Below are 22033 nucleotides of genomic sequence, written 5' to 3'. Positions count from 1 at the left end.
GCTACACCGAGGGAGCAAGAAGAATCCAAAAATACAGGACTTTCTGAGTCCCCCCGCCACTGTCTGTTGATTACAGTTAGATCATATTTCATTCCAATTCTATGTAGTCACATCTATTCATTTCTTTCATTCAACTTAGCATAAAATCTCAAGTTTTCCCTGGGTTTTTCTCTTGCTAACCTGTCTTTGTTATAGAAACATCAGCCATGCCCCTTGTGATGGTTATGAAAAATGTGTTATCTTTTTGCTCCTACATCATGTGCTCCTGAGTTGGTACCTCTGTTCAGCATAAACGTGGACCACGACCAGGCTCAGCTTCACCTGTGCTCCATGAGGCTCACTTCCTCACTGTGCTGTCATCTTTGTTCAGATGGCATCTCACCATATTTCCGTGGGTAAGGTCACACCCTTATCTTCACAGCCCTCATTATCATTTAGAGTGCTACCTGATGGTAGAGCATAATTGTTTCTAAGTTTGGTTATTATCTGTTGTCATACTAGATACACGTTCAAGTATGCGACAGCTTTGCTCTTTGGTTCTCTGAACCGTTCTGACAAAAGTGTCTCGAGTAGGGTAACTGACTATTAAATATTTGCCGAATACATGAATCCTTAGACATTAAGATGCAACTGGCGTGAGAATAGTAAGAAGGGGAATTAATTGACCCAACTCTAGGATACCATCTTATCCTAGAGGATCTAGAATAGAAGGCTGGGCCTCACCTTAACAATCTGATTCAGTAATTCTGAGTTAGGACACAAGAACTTGTATTTTTAATAAGATCTCTAGTGAACCTCATGCTTTTGGTCAAGGGATCACATTTTGACAATCACTGATGTAGAAGAACACTTGGGGTTAATAAAGTTTTACATCATTCAAAATTATTAGAATAATTATTGTTATTTAGAGACAGGGTCTTGCTCTGTCACCCAGGCTGGAGTTCAATGGTGTGATCATGGCTCACTGCAGCCTTGAACTACTGGGCTTAGGTGATCCTCCCACTTCAGCCTCCAGAGTAACTGGCAGTAAAAGCACATGCCATCACGCCTAATTAATTTTTGTATTATTTGTAGAGATGGGGTTTTGTCATGTTGCCCAGGCTGGTATCAAACTTCTAGACTCAAGTGATCCTCCAGCCTCCACCTCCCTAAGTGCTGGGATTACAGATGTGAGCCACCGTGTCCAGCAAAACTATATTTTTTAAACAAGCAAACTATTTAAATTCTTTATTAAACCAATTTCTATCTCTTATCTTTAAGAATCAGCAATGACTTATCCAAGGTTGTAATCCTTCATTTACTTTCTATTGGATAACTAATCAAAATCAATATTATACCTATAATTAGGATACTAAGTCAACTTTTAAGTATAACAGAAGTGATTATATGTACAATGCTGCTTTTCTCTAAGGGGAAAACGTTTTTATTTTTGATAAATATTTAAAATGCTGTGCTAAAATGCACCTAAAATTTATTCTCTTAACAATTTTAAGTGTACAATTCAGTTAAGTACATTCACATTATTGTGCAACCAATCTCCAGAATTTTTCTACCTTGCAAAATTGAAATTTTATACCCATTAAACAATAACTCCTCATTTCTCCCTCTCCAAGCTCCTTACAACTACCATTCTACTTGGTTTTTATGAATTTGACCAATCTAGATACTTGGTATAATTGGAATTACACAGTATTTTTCTTTTTGCGTCTGGATTATTTCACTTGGCATGATGTTCTCATAGTTCATTCATGTGAACCATGTAGAGCATGGTTCTTTTTAAAACTTAATAAGGTTCCATCATATCTATATACATTTTTCTTGTCTTTTCATGCATTGATGATGGGTTAATTCCACCTTTTGGCTATTATGAATAATGCTATGATGAACATGAGTGTACTAATATCTTTTGGGGATCTTGCTTTTAATTCTTTTGGCAATATATCCTGAAGTGAGATTGCTGGATCATGTGGTAATTCTATTCTTCGGTTTTTGAGGAAACTGCCATACTCTTTCCTACAGTGGCTGCACCATTTTACATTCCCACTAACAGTGCACAAGGGCTGTAATCACTCTATATCCTAGCCAATATTTATATCCTGCACTTTTTAATAGTAGTCATAGAAAAGGGTGTGAGGTGATATCTCACTGTGGTTTTGATGTGCATTTTCCTGGTGATTAGTGAGGTACAATGCTATTTTGTTGTTGTTGTTGTTGTTGTTGTTGAGATGGAGCCTCGGACTGTCGCCCAAGCGGGAGTGCAGTGGTGCAGTCTCCGCTCTCTGCAAGCTCTGCCTCCCGGGTTCACGCCATTCTCCTGCCTCAGCCTCCCGAGCAGCTGGGACTACAGGCGCCCGCCACTACGCCCGGCTAATTTTTTGTAGTTTTAGTAGAGATGGGGTTTCACCGTGTTAACCAGGATGGTCTCAATCTCCTGACCTCGTGACCCGCCCGCCTCGGCCTCCCAAAGTGCTGGGATTACAGGCGTGAGCCACCGCGCCCGGCTGTACAATGCTATTTTTAAACTGGGTTCTGACTCAGTACAGGAGCCCTGTAGGCCAGAGAGCACATCAGGGCAGGGCCACCATCCACCAGACCTGACTTGTCTCATGTGGGTCCTCGCTGTTTCTAAAGGTTTCCACATTGTGTGATGCACATATCACCAAGCCCCTTATCTCCCATTTCCGTAAGAATTCCTTTCCTAAATTTTATTTCCTCACAATTCACTCCCATAGCAGTATTTTATCCCTTACAATTCAAATAAAAATGTCCTTTTAATTTTCGATTCTAGAATGACCTAGAAGATTTTTCTTCTATGGTCTCAGATCACTTATAGCCTCATTTTATTTCGTCTCTTCTAGCTGTCATTTCCATCAATATCTCCCTCAACTTATACTACACAATTTTAAGTCAGATACAGGTATTTCTCTTCTTCCATCCTTCCAGAATTCTATAGGTTGTTGGGTACATAGTTGAAGACAAATAGGTGTTTTTAACATTTGTTACATAGTATATATTAGTGTTATACAAACCAGACATCCTAAAATTTTATTAGCTGAACTTCATGGCTCCTGAGTACTGGACCCAAAACTGTACCTTATTTAATCTGAATAAAAATGGAATCAGACTATTATAAAGGATGTGAAACCCAGTTTGGTAGACTAATTCCATTCAACCTGGGAACCTTTTTTATTAATGTAAAATGGAGTAAAGCTAAATATGATGAATCATTTTTTATTGTTATACCTTTGCTACTTATGTTTTATTTTTTTAAATGACTTCCTCAAACCCAGAACAGAGTCAGATTACTACATTATTTTAAAATGTAGTATGTATTTGTTGGGCATTTGTTGTTTCTTTTCTTGGTAACTCTTACACTCGCCATCTTTACAGCATGCAAAGATGGCTATTCATATAACATCCCTCCTAATATATCCAGGTCACAAAACAATATTTTCTCTAAGACAAACATCATATTATTATAAACTAAGTGCCAGAATATAAGAGCTATTCTAACACTGCATTCTAAAATAATTGCTTTGAATCCCAAGTGCTTAGAGAACAAGTAAATGTATCTGCCTGTAATTTTCAATCAGTCACTCAATTGTTCAGAGAAGTAGTTGACAGTATAAGTACCCTGCATGTATTTCATTCAGAGGAGGGGAGAAAACAGATAATTTGAGGCTAAGGTAGGCTGACAGGTTGATTGAGAGCACCAGGGATCTTCTGCTTTTCAAACATAATTGCAACAGCTCTATTATGTAATACAACAATGATTTTCAAAGATTATAATAAACACATGCAGTAGCAAAAATAAATAAATAAATAAAATTTAAAAACCTTCCCAGCATTCTTACCTGGAGGCAGATCCTGTATTTTGGGAATATAAAAGCACTCCCTGAAGTGCCTCAGCTTATCTTCCTCATCTAGGTGGAGAGCCACCCTTTCATCCGTTGGGTGGCATTTGAGTTCAGCCGCAATGCGCTGCACTGTGTCAGCCGGCAGCTCAACAGATGAAGGCTCCATTACAAGTTGTTCTCTAAAACTGAAAGAGAATAATAAAACATAATCTAGCCACCATAATTTTCCTGTAGAAAATGAGCCCTTTAGGTAATACACCTTTTGTTTTCACTAAGACTCCCTTTTCCCAACCTCAGGAATAATATACTTAACCAACCAGCATTAAACTCCATGCATGAGTTTTTCTCATATATGAAAAGAAGAAAATAGGCCAGGTGTGGTGGTTCATGCCTGTAATCCCAGCACTTTGGGAGGCCGAGGTGGGTGGATCACTTGAGGTCAGGAGTTTGAGACCAGCCTGGCCAACATGGTGAAACCTCATCTCTACTAAAAAAATACAAAAAATGGCTCAAGTGATCCACCCACCTCGGCCTCCCAGAGTGCTGGGATTACAGGCATGAGCCACCATGCCTGGCCTATTTTCTTCTTTTCATATATGAGAAAAACTCATGCATGGAGTTTAATGCTGGTTGGTTAAGTATATTATTCCTGAGGTTGGGAAAAGGTGGCATGGTGGCAGGCGCCTGTAATCCCAGCTACTAGGGAGGCTGAGGCAGGAGAATCGCTTGAACCCAGGAGGTGGAGGTTGCAGTGAGCTGGGATTGTACCACCGCACTCCAGCCTGGGTAACAGAGCAAGACCCTGTCTCGAAACACAAACCAAAAAAAAAAAAAAAAAAAAAAGGAAAAGAGAAACAAAATAATAGTAACTTAGAGATATTGAAAGGACTAAATTAGATAATAGTGCTCAGGACAGAGTAAGTTCCCAATAAATGTTAGCTCATTCCATTCTTATTATCTAGAAATATGTACCACACTTGTGGCTTCCAAATATATATAATGTCATCACCTTTTCCTCTAGGTATCTTATGAGGAGATAATGGTAAGGGTGATCTTTGTCAAAGTGTCAAAAAGCAGCATCCCACTTAGCTTGCCTTTCTCCATATCCCAACTCCACTGTCCCACCCCCAGTGGTTCTTGGATCATGGTTTTAAAACTATGGACATATTGAACCTGAACAAAATCCTTTTTTGTGAGTGAAAACCATATTCATGGAAAAGGTAACTTTACTTAAAATGTTAGTATTTTGTTCATATGAATACCAAAGAGATTCATCCACCTGCTGCTGTTAGTAATTATAAATTTCTTCCTTTCAACACCATATTTATTATCTTAGAACAAACAGGATTGTGTGATGTTTCTTGAAACCACATTGTATTCTGTTTAATCATCATGCAACATTTCCCACTTTTTGGAAAAGGATAAATGACAATGGAGATTTAATCACATATGTTTTAAACTTCACCCAAGCTTGTTTGTTTATATTTCTCCTCTCCTAAGTTTGGTTTTTTGAAATTGAACAAAATGATATTACAGGAAATAAAATTTCTTTGGGCTAGTTAGATTTACATATAGTTTTGCTGATTTCATTTAATTTATACATTTATTTACTCTTTCAACAAGTATTTATTTGGTACCTATTATGTGACTCCCAGTACTGGCAGGACAGCAGTGTATGAGAGAGTGCATAAGTGCCAACCCTTGTACAATTTATTTGTAAATGAAGAATAGAAAAACAATGTAGTTTCAGACTTAAGAGCTATGAGGAAACAGCAGAGTAATGGGACAGAGTCACTGGAGTGTGGGAGAGCTACCTTAAAGGGTCATGTTCATCCTTCTGAGAAAGTGATAGATGAGAATGTCTACATCATGTGAAGACCTGGACCTGGAGGAACCTGGCAACAAGTGCAAAGTTCCTGGGGTGGAAATGGGCTTGGCTTGTTCAACTAAATGCACTAGGGAGGGAAAAAGAGGGAAGGAGGAATGACAAACTGTGATATGCAAAAAACAAACGCAGAAGGTAGTCATAAAGAAATTTGGGGCCAGGCGCAGTGGCTCACGCCTGTAATCCCAGCACTTTGGGAGGCAGAGGCAGGCGGATCACGAGGTAAGGAGATCAAGACCGTCCTGGCTAACACGGTGAAGCCCCGTCTCTACTAAAAATACAAAAAAAAATTAGCCGTGCGAGGTGGCGGGCGCCTGTAGTCCCAGCTACTCGGGAAGCTGAGGCAGGAGAATGGCGTGAACCCTGGGGGGTGGAGCCTGCAGTGAGCCGAGATTGCACCACTGCACTCCAGCCTGGGCGACAGCAAGACTCCATCTCAAAAAAAAAAAAAAAAAAAAAAAAAAGAAATTTGGGAGCCAGAAAGAAAATTTCAATTTTATAAGTTTAATGGGATACCATTGGGGAGTTTTGAGTAGAAAAGTAATGTGATATAAATTTACATTAAATAAAAACCACTTAGCTCTGTAATGAGTTTTAAAAACAGTGAGATACCACCTCATGTCGGTTAGAATGGCAATCATTAAAAAGTCAGGAAACAACAGGTGCTGGAGAGGATGTGGAGAAACAGGAACACTTTTACACTGTTGGTGGGAGTATAAATTAGTTCAACCATTGTGGAAGACAGTGTGGTGATTCCTCAAGGATCTAGAAGCAGAAATACCATTTGACCCAGCAATCCCATTACTGCATATATACCCAAAGGATTATAAATCATGCTGCTATAAAGACACATGCACATGTATGTTTATTGCAGCACTATTCACAATAGCAAACACTTGGAACCAACCCAAATGTCCATCAATGATAGACTGGATTAAGAAAATGTGACACATATACACCATGGAATACTATGCAGCCATAAAAAAGGATGAGTTCATGTCCTTTGCAGCAACATGGATGAAGCTGGAAACCATCATTCTGAGCAAACTATTGCAAGGACAGAAAACCAAACACCACATGTTCTCACTCACAGGTGGGAACTGAACAATGAGAACACTTGGACACAGGGCGGGGAACATCACACACCGGAGCCTGTCGTGGAGTGGGGGGATGGGGGAGGAATAGCAGTAGGAGAAATATGTAATGTAAATGACGAGTTAATGGGTGCAGCAAACTGACATGGCACATATATACATATATAACAAACCTACACGTTGTGCACATGTACCCTAGAACTTAAAGTATAATTAAAAAAAAAAAGTTGAAAAGGGAGACCGATTAAGGATAACACAGTAGTTCAGGAGAGAAACGGTGGTGAATTAAATTTGGTGATGAGGGCAAAGGTAGAGAGAAGAGTGTGGATTTATGATGTAGTTTGGAGAAAAAGTAGATAGGACTGGCGGATAGATTATTTCTATTGAGGACAGGAAAGGAGCTTTCTTCTAGCTTTGGGATATGGGCAAATATGTGAAATATGATGAAATAAAAATACCTGGGGAAGAAAAATTTTTAGGAGGGAAATTGGAATTCAGTTTAGCAGGCTGGTTGTGGTGGTTCACACCTCTTACCCCAGCACTGGGAGGCCGAGGCAGGGGATTGCTTGAAGCCAGGAGTTTGAGACCAGTCTGGACAACATAGCAAGATGTCATCTCTACAAAAAAAAAAAAAAAAAAGAAAAAAAAAGAAAAGAAAAGAAAAGCCAGGTGTGCTGGCACTGGCATGCACCTGTGGTCCTAGCTACTGAGGAGGATGGGGTAGGAGACCAGCAGTCTGAGGTTGCAGTGAGCTAATTGTGCCACTGCACTCCATCCTGGGCAACAGAGCATGACTGTTTTAAAAAAAAATTATATTTAGGATATATTAAGTTTCAAATAAGTATTGAACATGCAGGTAGAAATGTCAAGCTGGTCATTGGATATTTGAGTGTATAACTTAGGGGAATATTGGATCACAAGATATGTTTAATATTTCTCAATTCAGACTGTACTTAATGCCTAGAACTTCTGGGGGCCCAAACTCACACAGAACTAAAGCTCTAGAATTCAATTCAATCTCCATTCTTCTGCCTCCCTTCACCTTTTACCTTAACTAACACACACAGTGTTTGGCAATAAAGAGTTGCATATCTGAGTGTTAGATAATGCCAGTAAAACAGACATTCTTCTTACACTCTCGATTTTCATTCTTGTACTTTTTGGGCTTCTTCTTTTCTCAATTGTCGATGGTCTCCACTGATAAGCCATTCTTTATATTCCTAGACAAAGATACCAAGGTTCACCATTGCATGTTTTTTACTTTGATATCAGTTGTGACTCCTAACTGCTTCAATCCATGGTTCTGTACAAAAGTGTAGGATTTCAACATTGATGGATGGTGCTTTCAGTATCTGACCATAAGCATTATTTATCCTCCACATGAAATTTTCTATTTCTGTGATTTTTCTCATGCCATTTCCTTTGCCTAAAATGTTTTGCTCCCCTCCAACTTGTTTGGATTCTAGCCAACCTTCAAAGACCTAATGCTCCAATGCTTTTTTCAAGAGGCCTGTTAGGATGTCTCAGGCAAAAGTAGCCTGTCTTCCTCTGAACACCAATAACAATTAAGAGCACACTTATGTACTTTACTTATGATAATAATACATTCTGCCAGGTACTATATTTATTTGGACATATGTATGGATAGGAAAGATCAAAAACATTTGCTATGCCTGAAACTTGATTCTAAATGGCTCCCCACACATAGCTTTCTGATGAAGGAAACTGCATTTTGAAGAGAGATCACTGTGTCTCTACCGCTTGGCATTATCAATTGCCTGGTCACAGTTTATTAGACCTCTGTTGGACACTTATCCACTAAAGACAATGTAGTTTCATCAAAGATCTGTGAATTATTTGCTATAAAAGCTCTAAGCAAACAGTGATGATGTTTAGCTGAGTACATAATCAAATTCTTTCAGGAATCTGAGCTGTGGGATGTGCTTATTCATTCAGTTAGATACAGGAGCTAGAATTTAAAATAATCATAGATAGAGGCTATGAAATGCTAGGGTCTAGGAGGAATACTGTCATAGAATGACTCATTTTTCAAAGTAAAACAGAACCACTGATTGTTAAAGCATGAAAAGCATGAAGTGATTCCAGCAGCAAGTAAGAGTCACTTAGTTACACAATGGCAAGGGATTGAACAGCTATGTCTCCTGAAAAGGTGACAGGACAAGCCCATCTTGCAAGTCACTGAGTCCTTCATGCAACATGCTATGTGCAAGTCTCCAGGGGACCCATCTTCTTGGCTATTCCTAAAATTCCATGAGATGTTTTTCTGCCTTACTATCAGATTAGTCTTACTACAAACATATTACTGATGGTAGCTGGACTGAGTTGCTGTTCTACCCTACTGAACTGAACTCTACCTGGGGGCCTGAATCATGTTTAATTTATCTTTATAGACATCTCATTTAGACAGAGTACCCCTGCCGCCAAAGTGGCAGTTCGAGAGAATAAACAAAATTGGTTGATGAATTATTTGACATAATGACATATTACTAGAAGGACACCCTCTCTCATTCTGACCATATGAGAAAGACTTAGACAAACATTTCTAATGAAATTCAGAATCAAGAGAGCTTGCCTTATATTTGAGACTTTCTTTGGGAGGTCAGCCCTTTGAGTCGATTGGAGGTGACTTTAAACTCTAAGTGGGGTTACTTAAATAAAGAGATTAGTTTGTTACCAACAGATTCTGAATAAAATTCAACTTTCCTTATTTTAAAAATGATACTCATTAGCGTCATTCTATCTGTATCTTATTTAATGCTTGTAATATTCCTGAGGCATCAGAATCCTTTTCCTCTATATTGAGATGAAAACCTGGCACAGACAGAGTAGAAACAACAGTGGACTAAAAGGATAGCAGAGTGCACAGTAGGGTACTTAACCATGCCTGAGATGCTGAGTCCATTGTGCTGGTCTTTGGCAAAGCCCATGAACGGAATGCACAGAGCTCAATTCCTCCTCGAAGCCTTGAACCTCTCACTTTATTTTTCCTTGCATGTTGCTTCCTGATGTGTGTGTGTACGTGTGTGTATTTCTTCAGTTCATTCCCTTTTTCTTTGGCTTCTTTTTTCAGTCCTACACTTAAGCTGCAAAGGACCACAAGCTACGTATGAATTGATTTACCTTTTTAATCCATCCTTCCCAGTCCAGTTTCGGCCAGGCAAAAGTTAAAGTGGCTGGTTCTGCTCCTGGGCCTGTCACATCTGGGGTACCTTGAGATACCTCATGGGCATAGTCTTCCAAATGACTGCACCCTGCCCTACTCCACCACTTGCACAACTTCGCATGGTCTCAAATATAGTCTTTAGTTCCCAGAATAGCATAGTGCACTCACTCTAAGGATACAATTTATTCACTCATACTAATTGCTGCTTAATTCTGCATTCACCGCAGCAGCTAAGACAATTAGTGTTCACAAGCCATAATGTTATGCCATGTTTAGTTTGCAAATAAAGTGACATGCTCATATTCTGAAAGGAAGAACTTAAATCCAAACTTTTAAAAACTTCAACTTTTACATATTTTACAAATTTTCAAATGTTACATATTTAGTGTTAATTTTAGCAAGAAGGGGGACATACATACCATATGGTCTCAGACAAATCACCTAACTGCTCTGTATGTCAATGTTATTTAAAGTTAAATTTTACTTTCTTCAAAGGATTATGGTTAAGTTCAAATGACATTAGGTCCTTTATAAAAAGATAAAAGATAGTTTGTAATATTTTTTTAAATTATCAATACCTTCTGATGGACAGCACCAATGTGCCTTCGATTTAGGTTTGGAAATTGTGCTTTCACAATTTTATTTAGACAGCCACAACTTTAAAGTAAAAAGCTTGTATAATAATTAAAAACTGATTGATTTTAACGAAATCACAGAATTCAGAATCTCCTAGTCACCCACTGATTTAGGGCTAAATAGTTAAATAAATGACTGTGAGTGTCTGGTAGTTAATCTTTACACAGTTTCACATTCATGCCTGAAATAAGCAAATTGTACATAGGAGTTCAAAGTTTAGAACCTGACTTAAAAATATGTTGAGAAAGCGTGTAGTTTTTCATTAGTAAAGAAAAAAGGAAAAACAATATGCATATGGAGCAAGATTCTTTAAGCATATCATTGAGAAATGGGTAACATTACTCTGCTACGAGTGTATATTTCATATCTAGGATATGAATTACTTGCTGAACATGTTAAGAAAATCAATACATTTGCTTCAGTGTTACTACTAAATAACACCCCACTGGCCTCAAAATGAAAGCAGAAAGGAAAAAAGAAAATCTAGTATATTTTTAAAAAGTGTATCAACTTTCTTTTCTTAGGTTTCATAAAATGAAAGGGGAAGAAACTCTGTTCAAGAGTAGGCATTTTCACTTCTCTAAATAAATATTTAATATGACTACTAGCAGCATAAGACAATTAAAGTTACCAGAAAACAGAGGACTTAAAATCTGTTTAAGAATATCTTTCCCTCGTCTGGAGTTTGACCTAATCTTACCGCTTAAACTCAAATAAGAACAGGACTAACTTTGGTTTGTCAAATGTAACCATATTCAGTGCACTATGTTCATCAGTTCTTTTCCATTACATTAGTAAAGATCTCTTCATTTAACCCATTTCTAAAGGTGGGGCCTTTAGGAAGGTCATACCATTTTTATTTACAAAAAGAATATATATAAAAAAAGAAGAGAGTAGCAGAAAAAAACCTCTAAAACACTATGACAAGGATTCTAGCTGACAGAAGTTTCATTTGGAAAAAACATGGAGTAAACATTAGGGTAGAGAGTTTTTATCAGCGCCTCAAGCTTACCAGCTAGGATCCCAATGGAGTGTTTGGTTCCCAGAATCTCTCCAAGAACCTCTCAAGAATTCCTTGAAAATGTACAGGCCAGATCTCAGGGTGAGAAATTCAAAGAACTGCTCAGACTCCACCCAGTGGAGAATTTATAAATATTTTACTTTACTTCCTCTCCCCTAACCAATCTGTAATCTCCAGCCACTGTCAGAAATTTAAGCAACATGTGCTCCTGCCCACCATTTCAAATGCCAGAGCCTCCAGTGAGGGCTTCTTTCCAGAGGCAACTTTGCTCTTTAAACTCAGGTAAACACACACTTGTCCTTTAACTATATAAATCTCTGACCCCTGAACTGATGAGTTTGTCCTAGAGCTAAATTCCAAATTTTGCCTTACTTCTTCACTTTGAGCTCTGGATTTTTGAGACAATACCCTCCTTCAAATACACTGAGGATTTTCAGTCTGATGGTTGAATCTATGACATTTAATGGGTAAACTTTTTAGTCAAAAGTTTAAAATAGGCTCTCAATTCCAGAATACACTCTATTGCCTAATATGTGAGTTTTCAAAAACTCCTAGGTAATAAATCTGGACAGTTAACAAGACAATGAAGGAAGAAAGATCTGAAGATTCAAGTGGAAACTAGCCTGGCAAACTTCATTAATGCAAATTATTCATTTAAGTCTGTGAATTGTCTTTCGTTCTAGTCTGACTACCTCTTTAGGCTTATTCCTGAGCTTGGGTCTTTTGATGAATATCCTTGTAGTTATAAAAACTAAGAGCAAAGACTTTCGATATTAGGACTAGGGATGAAGACTGTGCTTGAATAATTGAATGACTTATGCACACCTATGCTTTATTTAGTAACCCACAACAAATCAAGCAAAGTGTCATTTAATCATTTCTATCAAGTGTTCATTGTATAACCCTGAGCAATTCACTTAACCCTTGTGGAGGCTCAGTCCCCTATTTATCAAATGAACTTAATAATACCTTCCTCCCAAGATTACTGAAATGATAAAACCATGCAGGTAGAAGGCCATAGATACCATGACACTCAAGTCAAAAGTGACATATTGTCTTTTTTTTAATCTTAAGTAACCAGACAAAAAGTACTACTCTCCAGTTTCCAAGAGAGGGAGATAAAGTGCATGAAATTGCTTTAATACGAGTAATTGACCAGTGAAAAGAAAATATATTTCACTTCATCGATCCTATCCTTACAATAATCCTATAAAGTAAGTAGACTACCAATTGATTAACTTAGAAGAGTAAAAGTTTGAATCCATTCAGGAAATTTCAGAAGGTGTACTTTTTTTGCATCTATTCTGTGTATGCCTTATGCTGTAAAAACTTTGGAAGATTACCAGGCTCTAATATATGGGGAGCGAACCAGAGGGCGGATCTGTGTCATTTTTGTGTCACTCTTTTAAAGACTGACTATAGATTTAGAGAGCTAGATATGGACATTATGGTTTTGTTTTCACAAGATCTTGCTTCTTCTAAAATCTTGTAATAATATGATTAAAAATTTCATCAAAATATTATCTTAAAAACTACTGTTTAACTTGTCACCTTTAAAGAATTTGCTTGGAGGTCTAAGCTATACTTCTATTTCTTATGTTTTATAAATTTCTTTCTTTCTTTAAATTTGTTACATTTGAGGAATAAAAATAAAATCCCAAGCCCCTAGATTAACTGAACGGACACCCTCTTGGCCAAGGGGATCCCAGAGTAAACTTGAAAACTAAGTTTTTGGCCATGACAGGATAGGGAGTGGAACACATACCCGCTCCATCACTAACTATGATTAGGCTTTCTGCCCTATGGCTAAAAAGAAACCAGTCATTTCAAAAGATTACACCAATGACATCAACCATCACCTGGTGCTATCCCTCTCTTTTGTGGTTTGGAACAAAAAGAGAATACTGATCATGGAATGTTTCTGGCTAGTCTATGGAGAATGTGCAGTAAAGGTTTTCATGTCCTCTGCTTCACATTGGGCTGAAAACTGCCCCCTCAGATTGTATTAATGCTGTCATTTTTTGAACATGGATCCCATGGAGAAGGATGAAACTCCATTGTGCATGTGCACATTTCTCCTTTCACAAATATTCATGGCTTCCCCTATAGCTTATTGAATATATATATTCAGCTACCCTGCTCAACATAAATTTCTGTTTCCTTTGCTCCTCCCTCAAAATGTCTGTTTCCAGCTTCTGATTAGAGGCTATACTTTTCAGAGGTCAGAATGATCACCCTGCAGGCTGCAATCCTTTATGTGAAATGAAGCTCTCCTTTCCAAATGTATGAACCTGTCATTCTTCAGTTGACACTTTCATTCATTCAAGAAAAGTATTAAGCATATTCTCTGTACCAAGCCAAAGTGAAATGCCAGGGATGTAATGGGGAGCAAAACTTGTATAATAACATAGGCCGCTAAATACAGAAGGGAATTATGAGAGAACGAGTCATGCGGGGAGGGGTGAAAGCAAGACCCGCTACAGGGCCAGCAGTCAAGGTTAAACAGAGAACACTGTGAGATACCATTCCTTCCTTTTGGAAACAGGAAGAAAAAAAGTGTTGCCAGAATAAGCTGTTGTACAATTCCGAGTTGTCTATTAATTTCCAGGTATGGCATCCTGCTTATAAAATGATATGTTTCCGAGAGGAAAAGACTAATTTTATCCTCCTCAGAGCTCTACCTATGTATGGAGCTAAATAAATATCTACTGAATTGGTTAATTTGTTTTTTTTAATTAAGATCTAGTTTATTTCCTAAAAATTGATTATTGGAAATATGGGAAAGTTTTGTCCTCTCAAAAGGTAATCTTGAACCATGAACTTTATTCTTATTCTTCAGGGCATTTTCGCCATAGTTAGGCCAGTATCTAGCATTTAGTAGACTAAAATGGGTGCTTGCTGGATCATTAACTAAATTAAATTCAGATCAGCAAACTCTTTATGTAAGAATCCAAGGCTGCACTACCAGGCTGATCATAACACTCTAATGCTGGGTGCTCAGTATGTGAAATGAGTAATGAGATTAAAGACAGGGACAAGTTAGGAAAGAACTAATAAAAAAAACTGCAGTCTCAAACTTGGGTAAACAATACACTATTTTTCTTAATTAAATAAAAACGCAGAGCTCACATGTGACTTCTTAGGAGGAAAATTTACTCTGAGTCATTATTGGAACTCTCCTTTCTTCTTTACACAGGGTGTTGGGAAGTTCCCAGATGGGAGGGGCAGATTAGCTTCCTTCTCCCTGCCCTCCTGCCTCTCCTTTCCCCTCACCATATCCCTGGGGCCTTGCACACCCAATCACTCTGTCCAAACTTCCCCTTGGGGATAACCAATATAACATAACAAAAACTTTCTCAAATGCCAGTCATGAGATTTGCCTTAAGCAATTTCTGCCAAGGAATCTACAGCATCTTCTCTATATGGGTAGGGGAAAATATAAAAAACAGAGCACACACAAAATTATCTCTCCTCTCTTCTTCCCTCTCCCCTTATCTGTCCTTCCTTCCCCTCTCCTTCCTTTCCTGCTGCCCCCTCCTCTTTCCCTCTTCTTGCCTTCTCTCCTCTTTCTCTAATGCCCTCCTCTTGCCTTCTGTTCCTCTCTCGCTCTCCTTTTCTTTTTCCCTTTTTCTCCCTTCCCTCCACTGCACTCTCATTTCCTCACCCATACTCTCCTTTCTTCTCCCTCTCCCTCACTTCTACAACAGGGAAGGCAAAGCAAATTAATATGCTAATAAATCACTAGGATATGTTTAGACAATCTACTTTTTCCTTCCTGTGAGATACATAGTCTGGTTATTAGAAAAATTTCTCAGTAATGGGTGGGGACTTTCCTACCCTCTCTATATGTTGTATTTTCAGTTTTTCAGAGGAAAATGCAAGGGCTCATTATAAGCAAATGACATTTTGCCAGTTGGTGATTAAAATTTATTTAGAATCTAAAATTCCTATAACCCATTCCCTTTTTCCTAGATCAGAACTTTTCCCTCACTGTTAAACTCACAAAGGTATAGAAGGTAATCTAAATCATGTGCAGTAGCAGAGGAACTTTAGTAGTTTTCTGTTATATGTGTTTGCAGGTCAATTTGCTCAATTGTCTGATTGTTTACATGAGGAATTTCTGAGTTTCCTGTAAAACATGAAAAACCCAAAGTGACTTGAGTCATATTGACATCATTGACCACATAACAACATCATTGATGTCATGATGACTCTGGAAAATGGGAACAGGCATTACAAAATCTCCATTTAAAGACAAAGCTTTCATATACCAGGGTTTCTTTCTATAGTACAAGGTACGATGTACATGTCCTCTTTTACCATAACAACTTACAACAGAAAATTTTTTTTCTTAATATTAAAAATGACTATCAACAGGGATAGTGTAGAGCTGATGTTTGGAGATGTCACTTCAAGATCCTCTTCTGGGATTTGTCCTTTTTCCTATGTTTGTCTGGCAAAGTATTTTCTAGTGTCACTAATAAACGCTGTAAAATTTCCCATTTTGGAAGTGTCCAATATGGGTCCACCATTTTGCCAGTCGTTTGAAACTTCTCATAGCTTACAGTATGACAGACACCAAAATATAGCAAATTCTTAAATTGTCTTAACCCCACATCACAGGCAGGGGAAAAGAGTTCACTAGACTAGGATCTGAAGAATGGTGCAATATGTCCCCAAAAGCCAAAGAAAAGTGCTTCTGAGGGGCTCTGAATCTAGACAAGGAAGATGCAGAGTATTAGATAAGAATAAGAGCTAGTAAGAAACAGAAAAGGACAAATGCATTTGAAATTTTAACTTGTCTTCATGTAAGAAAATAGTATCCTTTATAGAAATATTTTTGTAATTTAGAGGAAAAATATAATTAGTTAGCAAAATACAAATTTTCAAAACTGACCAAATAAGAGAAACACTTGAAGAAAACAATTCCTTTAGAGGAGATTAAAAATGCATTTAAAGAGTTATTGTATAAAAGGAAACATCCCCACTGCCAGGAAGTACAGAAAAAAAAAATAGAAGGCAACATTACGTTTGAAAAGTTTTGCATATGAATTCTAGCACAGCATTAAAGATTAGGAGAATCTCATGTTATTCAAACTATTCCAGATCATACAAAAAGATGAGCTTTCCTGTTCATTTTCTGAAATTATGCTAATTTCAGTTCCAAAGCTTGATTAAGAATAGGAGTGTAAGCTTCAAAATACTGTTTCAATTAAAAAAAAAAAGTTGATAAGGAATTGTATCACATCTATTTTCCTCAGAGCTAATTATTATTATTTATTTCAGATAAACAGGTTTTATTTTCACCTTGAAAGATTCTGTTTTTTTGTTTGTTTGTTTGTTTGTTTTTGAGACAGAGTCTCGCTCTGTCACCCAGGCTGCAGTGCAGTGGCGTAATCTCGGCTCACTGCAGCTCCGCCTCCCGGGTTCACGCCATTCTCTCCCCTCAGCCTCCTGAGCAGCTGGGACTACAGGCGCCCACCACCATGCCTGTCTAATTTTGTTTTTGTATTTTTAGTAGAGACAGGGTTTCACTGTGTTAGCCAGGATGGTCTCGATCTCCTGACCTCGTGATCAGCCCTCCTCGGCCTCCCAAAGTGGAAAGATTCTATACTTAAATTGTTTTGTAAAAAGATTATACAAAGTTTAAATAATCCTGCAAACATACAAAGTAAACAACCAAGTATATGTGCAATAGTTTTGAGCAATATCACTCATAATTACATAACAGTAATCATTCGTTTTATTCAGGATACACTAATTCAGTCTAAAATAAATTACAGCTTTTCCCTGCTGTATTGTTTTACCATATTTTGTTGTTTTACATGGTGTTGAACTGTATTTTCCTTTTCAGCTTATTTTTAATTTAAAAAATGTTTATTCTTTTATATAGATTTTATTCTATTCCATTGTGCAATTTTAGGTTCATAGCAAAACTGGGCAGAAAGTACACTGAGATCCCTGTATCCCCTTACCCTCAACTTATTTTTTTTCTTTCTTTTTCTTTTTGAGACAGGGACTCATTCTGCTGCCCAGGCTAGAATGCAGTGGTGTAATCATGGCTCATTGCAACCTCCACCTCCTGGGCTCGAGTGATCCTCCCATCTGAACCTCCCCAACTAGCTGGAACTACTGGTGCGCACTACCACATCCGGCTAATTTTTGCATTTTTTATAGAGACAGGTTTTCACCACGTTGCCCAGGCTAATCTCAAACTCCTGAACTGAAGCGATCTGCCCACCTCGGCCACCCAAAGTGCCAGGATTACAGGTATGAGACACTGTGTGGTCCCCTCAACTTATTTTTTTAACTTTTTTTTTCCAATGAAGTTGCTTGTCTCTTTCATTTTTGTCCAATTTGTTTCTTATATTTTCTTTTTATTATTATTTTAATATTGATTCATTTTTTAACTCTTTTTTATTCCTTTTATTTCTTTCCCTAGTTTATTTCATAACTCACTTTTATGCTTATTTCTATTTTACTGATTTCAGTATTAATTATTTTAAATTGCTTTCTTTTGCACAGTTTTAGCTTTATTATTTCTTATATTATGCTATTTATTCTTTATTTTTACTCAACTTCTTAGTTTCTGGCATTCTGTTCTTTCACTTTATCTCATTGGTTTAATTTCATAATGCTAATTATTTCCTGGTTATTTTAACATTCATTTTAAGAAATTGTTATTGTTTTTAATTTAAGAAATGGTCTTTATATGGTATATGAAAAACAATTCAATATGGATGGCCCCAAGGACAAAGAGTCTGTACCATGGAAAGGTGGCCTTGCAGTTTTCTATCAAACTTCCCAGGAACAGAAATTTGCAACCTCCTCTTTGCCGCAACACACCAAAAGGAGCAGAATCATTGACTCTTAGTAGTTCTCAGCTGTGATGCAACAAAGCATTTCAAAACCTCTAGCTGAATGCTAAGACAAAGGTAATCATAACTTTGGTTCATATTCCTGTCGCATTATTTGTAGTAGAACATTTTATATCCTGAGTAATATCAGTTCTGTTTGTTAGAAATGTTTTCTTCCAACTTATAAATGTTATGCTAAGTTAAACTGTTTCTTCACTGTAACTGCAGGCTTCTCATTGTGTGAAAGGTGAAGGATCTCTCCCTGCATTCCCTTCATGGGCATCTCTAGGCTACTTGGCCTCATGGATGCTTCAGGCTCTCCAGTGGCTTCAGAGATCCCTAGTTTCCAGGTTTGATGATCCTGCCTCATTCCTAACCTTCCTGCATAAAGACAAAAGACAAATGACAAACTGGGAAAAAATACTGGAATATATAGTGGATATACAAGTTAATATTCTTAATAGATAAAATTATTATTATTTATTTTCATTTTACTCAATAAAATATTCCCATTTGTTCATGTTATACTTTTTCCTATGAATTTAATTTTTATCTTAATATAGGAAAACCTGTTTTCGTTGATATTTTGCTTGTATATTTTCTTTGATTTCCTCTTTTTCAATATCTTTTGTGTCATTTTATTTAGTTTTTTTTAAGGCACATACTTAAATATATATCTACATACCACTTTACATTTATATCAATTCTGCCACTGTGTTTCACCCTGTGCAACAGAGCGAGACCCCGTCTCTATTAACAACAAAACAAAACAAAAGCAATTCGTCTCATACAGGACCCCTATATCTTTATTGTGCTTGAAAAATGGATCTTTGGACTCACTGCACTGACATAGGCTGAATGCAATAGTAGGTTAATGTTTTACCGACACCAATGAGTAGCTAAGCAGGATACTCCAGATTTTTAATTGATGAAAAGACACGAATATAGAACAAAAAAAAAATCAGCCAGAAGACATAGGCAGAAGAAATTGCTTTCTAATTTCTTCTTATCCATGACTTTTTACAAAAAGCACAGAATCATAAATTCTATTGGGTTTTTAACAGAAAACATGGAGTCTTCACTTTGACCAATGACTGTCTACTCCTTCCTTCTATAGCATTCCCCCTCCTGCTGCATGTCTCAGTCTAACTGGTCATTGATAGTGGCAGGAGACAGACAAATTCCTAGGCCGACAGGGTTGGGTTCCTGGTGAAACCCAGCCTTCAAATCAAAGACAATTTAAAGCCTGAAAACCGACCTGCTGATTCCAGATAGAGTCTACAACCGGAGTAAGAACTTCTATTCCTGTTTGCCCACTGTTTCCCTGGTTGGTCCTTTCTGAATAATGCTTTTTTTTTTTTTTTTTTTTTTTTTGAGATGGCGTCTCACTCTGTTGTCCAGGCTGGAGTTCAATGGCACGATTTTGGCTCACTGCATCCCCCACCTCCCAGGTTCAAGTGATTCTCCTGCCTCAGCCTCCCGAATAACTGGGATTACAGGCATGCCACCACACACCGCTAATTTTGTATTTTTAGCCAAGACGTGGTTTCACCATGTTGGTCAGGCTGGTCTTGAACTCCTGACCTCAGGTGATCCACCTGCCTTGGCCCCTCAAAGTGCTGGGATTACAGGCATGATGAATAATGCTTTTTAACCAATCAAATGTTGCCTTTTCCAAGGCTACCTACAACCCGCGCCTCCTAATTGCAAACCTATAAAAACCCCAGACTCAGCCACACAGACAGCAACCTGCTTTCCGGCCCTTGGTACACAGCGGGCTACCCACTTTGGGTCCCCTCTTGCTGTTGAGAGCTTTTCTGTCATTCAATAAAATGATTCTCTGCCTTGCTTACTCTCCGCTGTCTGCATACCTCATTCTTCTTGGTTGCAGGACAGGAACCCAGAACCTGAAGAATAATGGGAGCAAAAAAGTTTGTAACATACTCCTGGCCAGCTCACCAAGCTGAAGGGGGTGAGGATGACAGAAGCTGTGACCCTTCTGGGGGCCCAGACCTTGGGACTCTCTGAGCCAGAGCTGTAACACACCACTGTTCACTAAGCCACAGGCGGCAGGAATGAACAAGCTATAATACGTTCCCACTCGCCGAGCTGCAAGCAGCAGGAAGGAGAAAGAGAGTTGTGGCATTCCCTGGTGTCTCAGACCTCGGGACTCCCCTAGCAGAAGCTGTGACCCCCACTTGGTGCTCCGCGGTTGCTTGTGTTTCTGAGTTCTCTGGCACCACCTTGTCCCTCCTTGTCTGAAGGCCCACACCCAGCTGTGGAAACCACTTTGGGCACACCCGGTCCCACTATGGGCTGTGTGCAGAGCTGTGGTGATCACAGAATCTGGGAGTGAGCCAACAACAGCCTGCCAGGCCAAGCAGGCGGAGCAAGCCCAGAGGGACTGAGCAAAGCTGGGGCAGAGTACCAGCCACAGAGCATTTCAGCTGGCAAAGCGGCAGCAAAAGAATCCTGTCTCATCATCATGTTACAACTTCCTTTGGACAGTTTCTTAACTTCATTCCCTGTCTCTATATTTCACCTTATAATCAAAACTCTATGTCATCCATAGATCAATTTTTCTAAAATGCAAATGAAATCATGTCTTAAGATATTATGTAAAGGCCTTTTATAAAATACTTTTTTCTATATTATGATTATTTTTCATTGTAGAGATGGGGGTCTCACTATGTCGCCCAGGCTTAAAAGCCTTTCTTATTGATATCTGAAAAGGGTGAAGTTTTAATATGACACACCGGGCCTGTGCCTAGTTCTAGAGTCTCATTTTGAGTGTCTCTTCCCCATGGATGCTATAGTTCAGCAAACTTAAAATTGAACTGCCCCAAACTCTCTCACTTGCCTCTCTGTTTTTCCTTAAGTGCAGTTACTTCTTTTCTTTGCAATATTCTTTTTTGTTTCTCTTTCTTTCTTTCTTTTTTCCCACTCACCACTGATCAGAAGGCAGGAATATTTTCTTTCTTGATTGCCCTTTTTAGGAAATCAACTTGAGTTTCAATCCTAACTTTGAGATATTCCTTTGTACTCCGGTCAGTTTGTTGTCTCTTTTTAAAATGTTTCCGGCTGGGTGTGGTGGCTCATGCCTGTAATCTCAATGCTTTGGGATGCTGAGGCAGGAAGACTGCTTGAGGCCAGGAGCTCAAGATGAGCCTGGGCAACAAAGTGAGGCCCCATCTCTGCAAGAAATTTTTAAAAATACAATAAGATAGAGAGGAAATAAGATAATTACTTCTGAAGGAGGTAACATGTTCTATAAATCAGAAGTATGACTGGAGGTATGAGGTATCCTGGAGGTATGAGTGGATTATCTGCCTGGTATGGCCCAATTCTCTTTGTTATTAAAGCAGGAAATCAACACGACTCAAGTTTAGCACCAGGTAACGTAGGTTTCATGTGGAAGATGACTTAGCTAAACCTGATCATCATGTTTGAAGCCAATGGCTGCTGATCTTTACTTCCCTATCAAACCTGCTGCAATGCT

At 38.3% G+C, this 22033-nt stretch overlaps 1 protein-coding gene across 13 annotated transcripts in view; it reads right to left on the bottom strand.

The window, feature by feature from the left end:
- Positions 1 to 12075, bottom strand: part of KYNU (kynureninase) — a 159463-nt gene extending 147388 nt beyond the window's left edge. For 3 of the 13 annotated variants that reach the window (XR_010149733.1, XR_010149737.1, XM_016949755.4), the window contains exons 1-3: positions 11669 to 11789; positions 9737 to 9940; positions 3855 to 4042 (exon numbers count right to left, since the gene is read on the bottom strand). Coding sequence is in view for 7 of the 13 variants with exons in the window: in XM_016949755.4 (XP_016805244.1) it covers positions 3855 to 4042; positions 9737 to 9759 (211 nt within the window). In the remaining 6 variants the exon portion in view is untranslated. Of the gene's footprint in view, positions 1 to 3854; positions 4043 to 7970; positions 8057 to 9736; positions 9941 to 11668 lie in introns of all 13 variants that reach the window. The other 10 variants (XR_010149734.1, XR_010149738.1, XR_010149735.1 and 7 more) reach the window with 9 other exon arrangements.
- Between the last annotated feature and the right edge of the window lie 9958 nt (positions 12076 to 22033).

This window comes from Pan troglodytes, chromosome 13 (genome assembly GCF_028858775.2).
Source record: "Pan troglodytes isolate AG18354 chromosome 13, NHGRI_mPanTro3-v2.0_pri, whole genome shotgun sequence".
In the NCBI taxonomy this organism is placed as follows: domain Eukaryota; kingdom Metazoa; phylum Chordata; class Mammalia; order Primates; family Hominidae; genus Pan; species Pan troglodytes.
The sequence above is the reverse complement of the archived record's forward strand: the minus strand, read 5'-3'. Positions and strand labels throughout refer to the sequence as shown.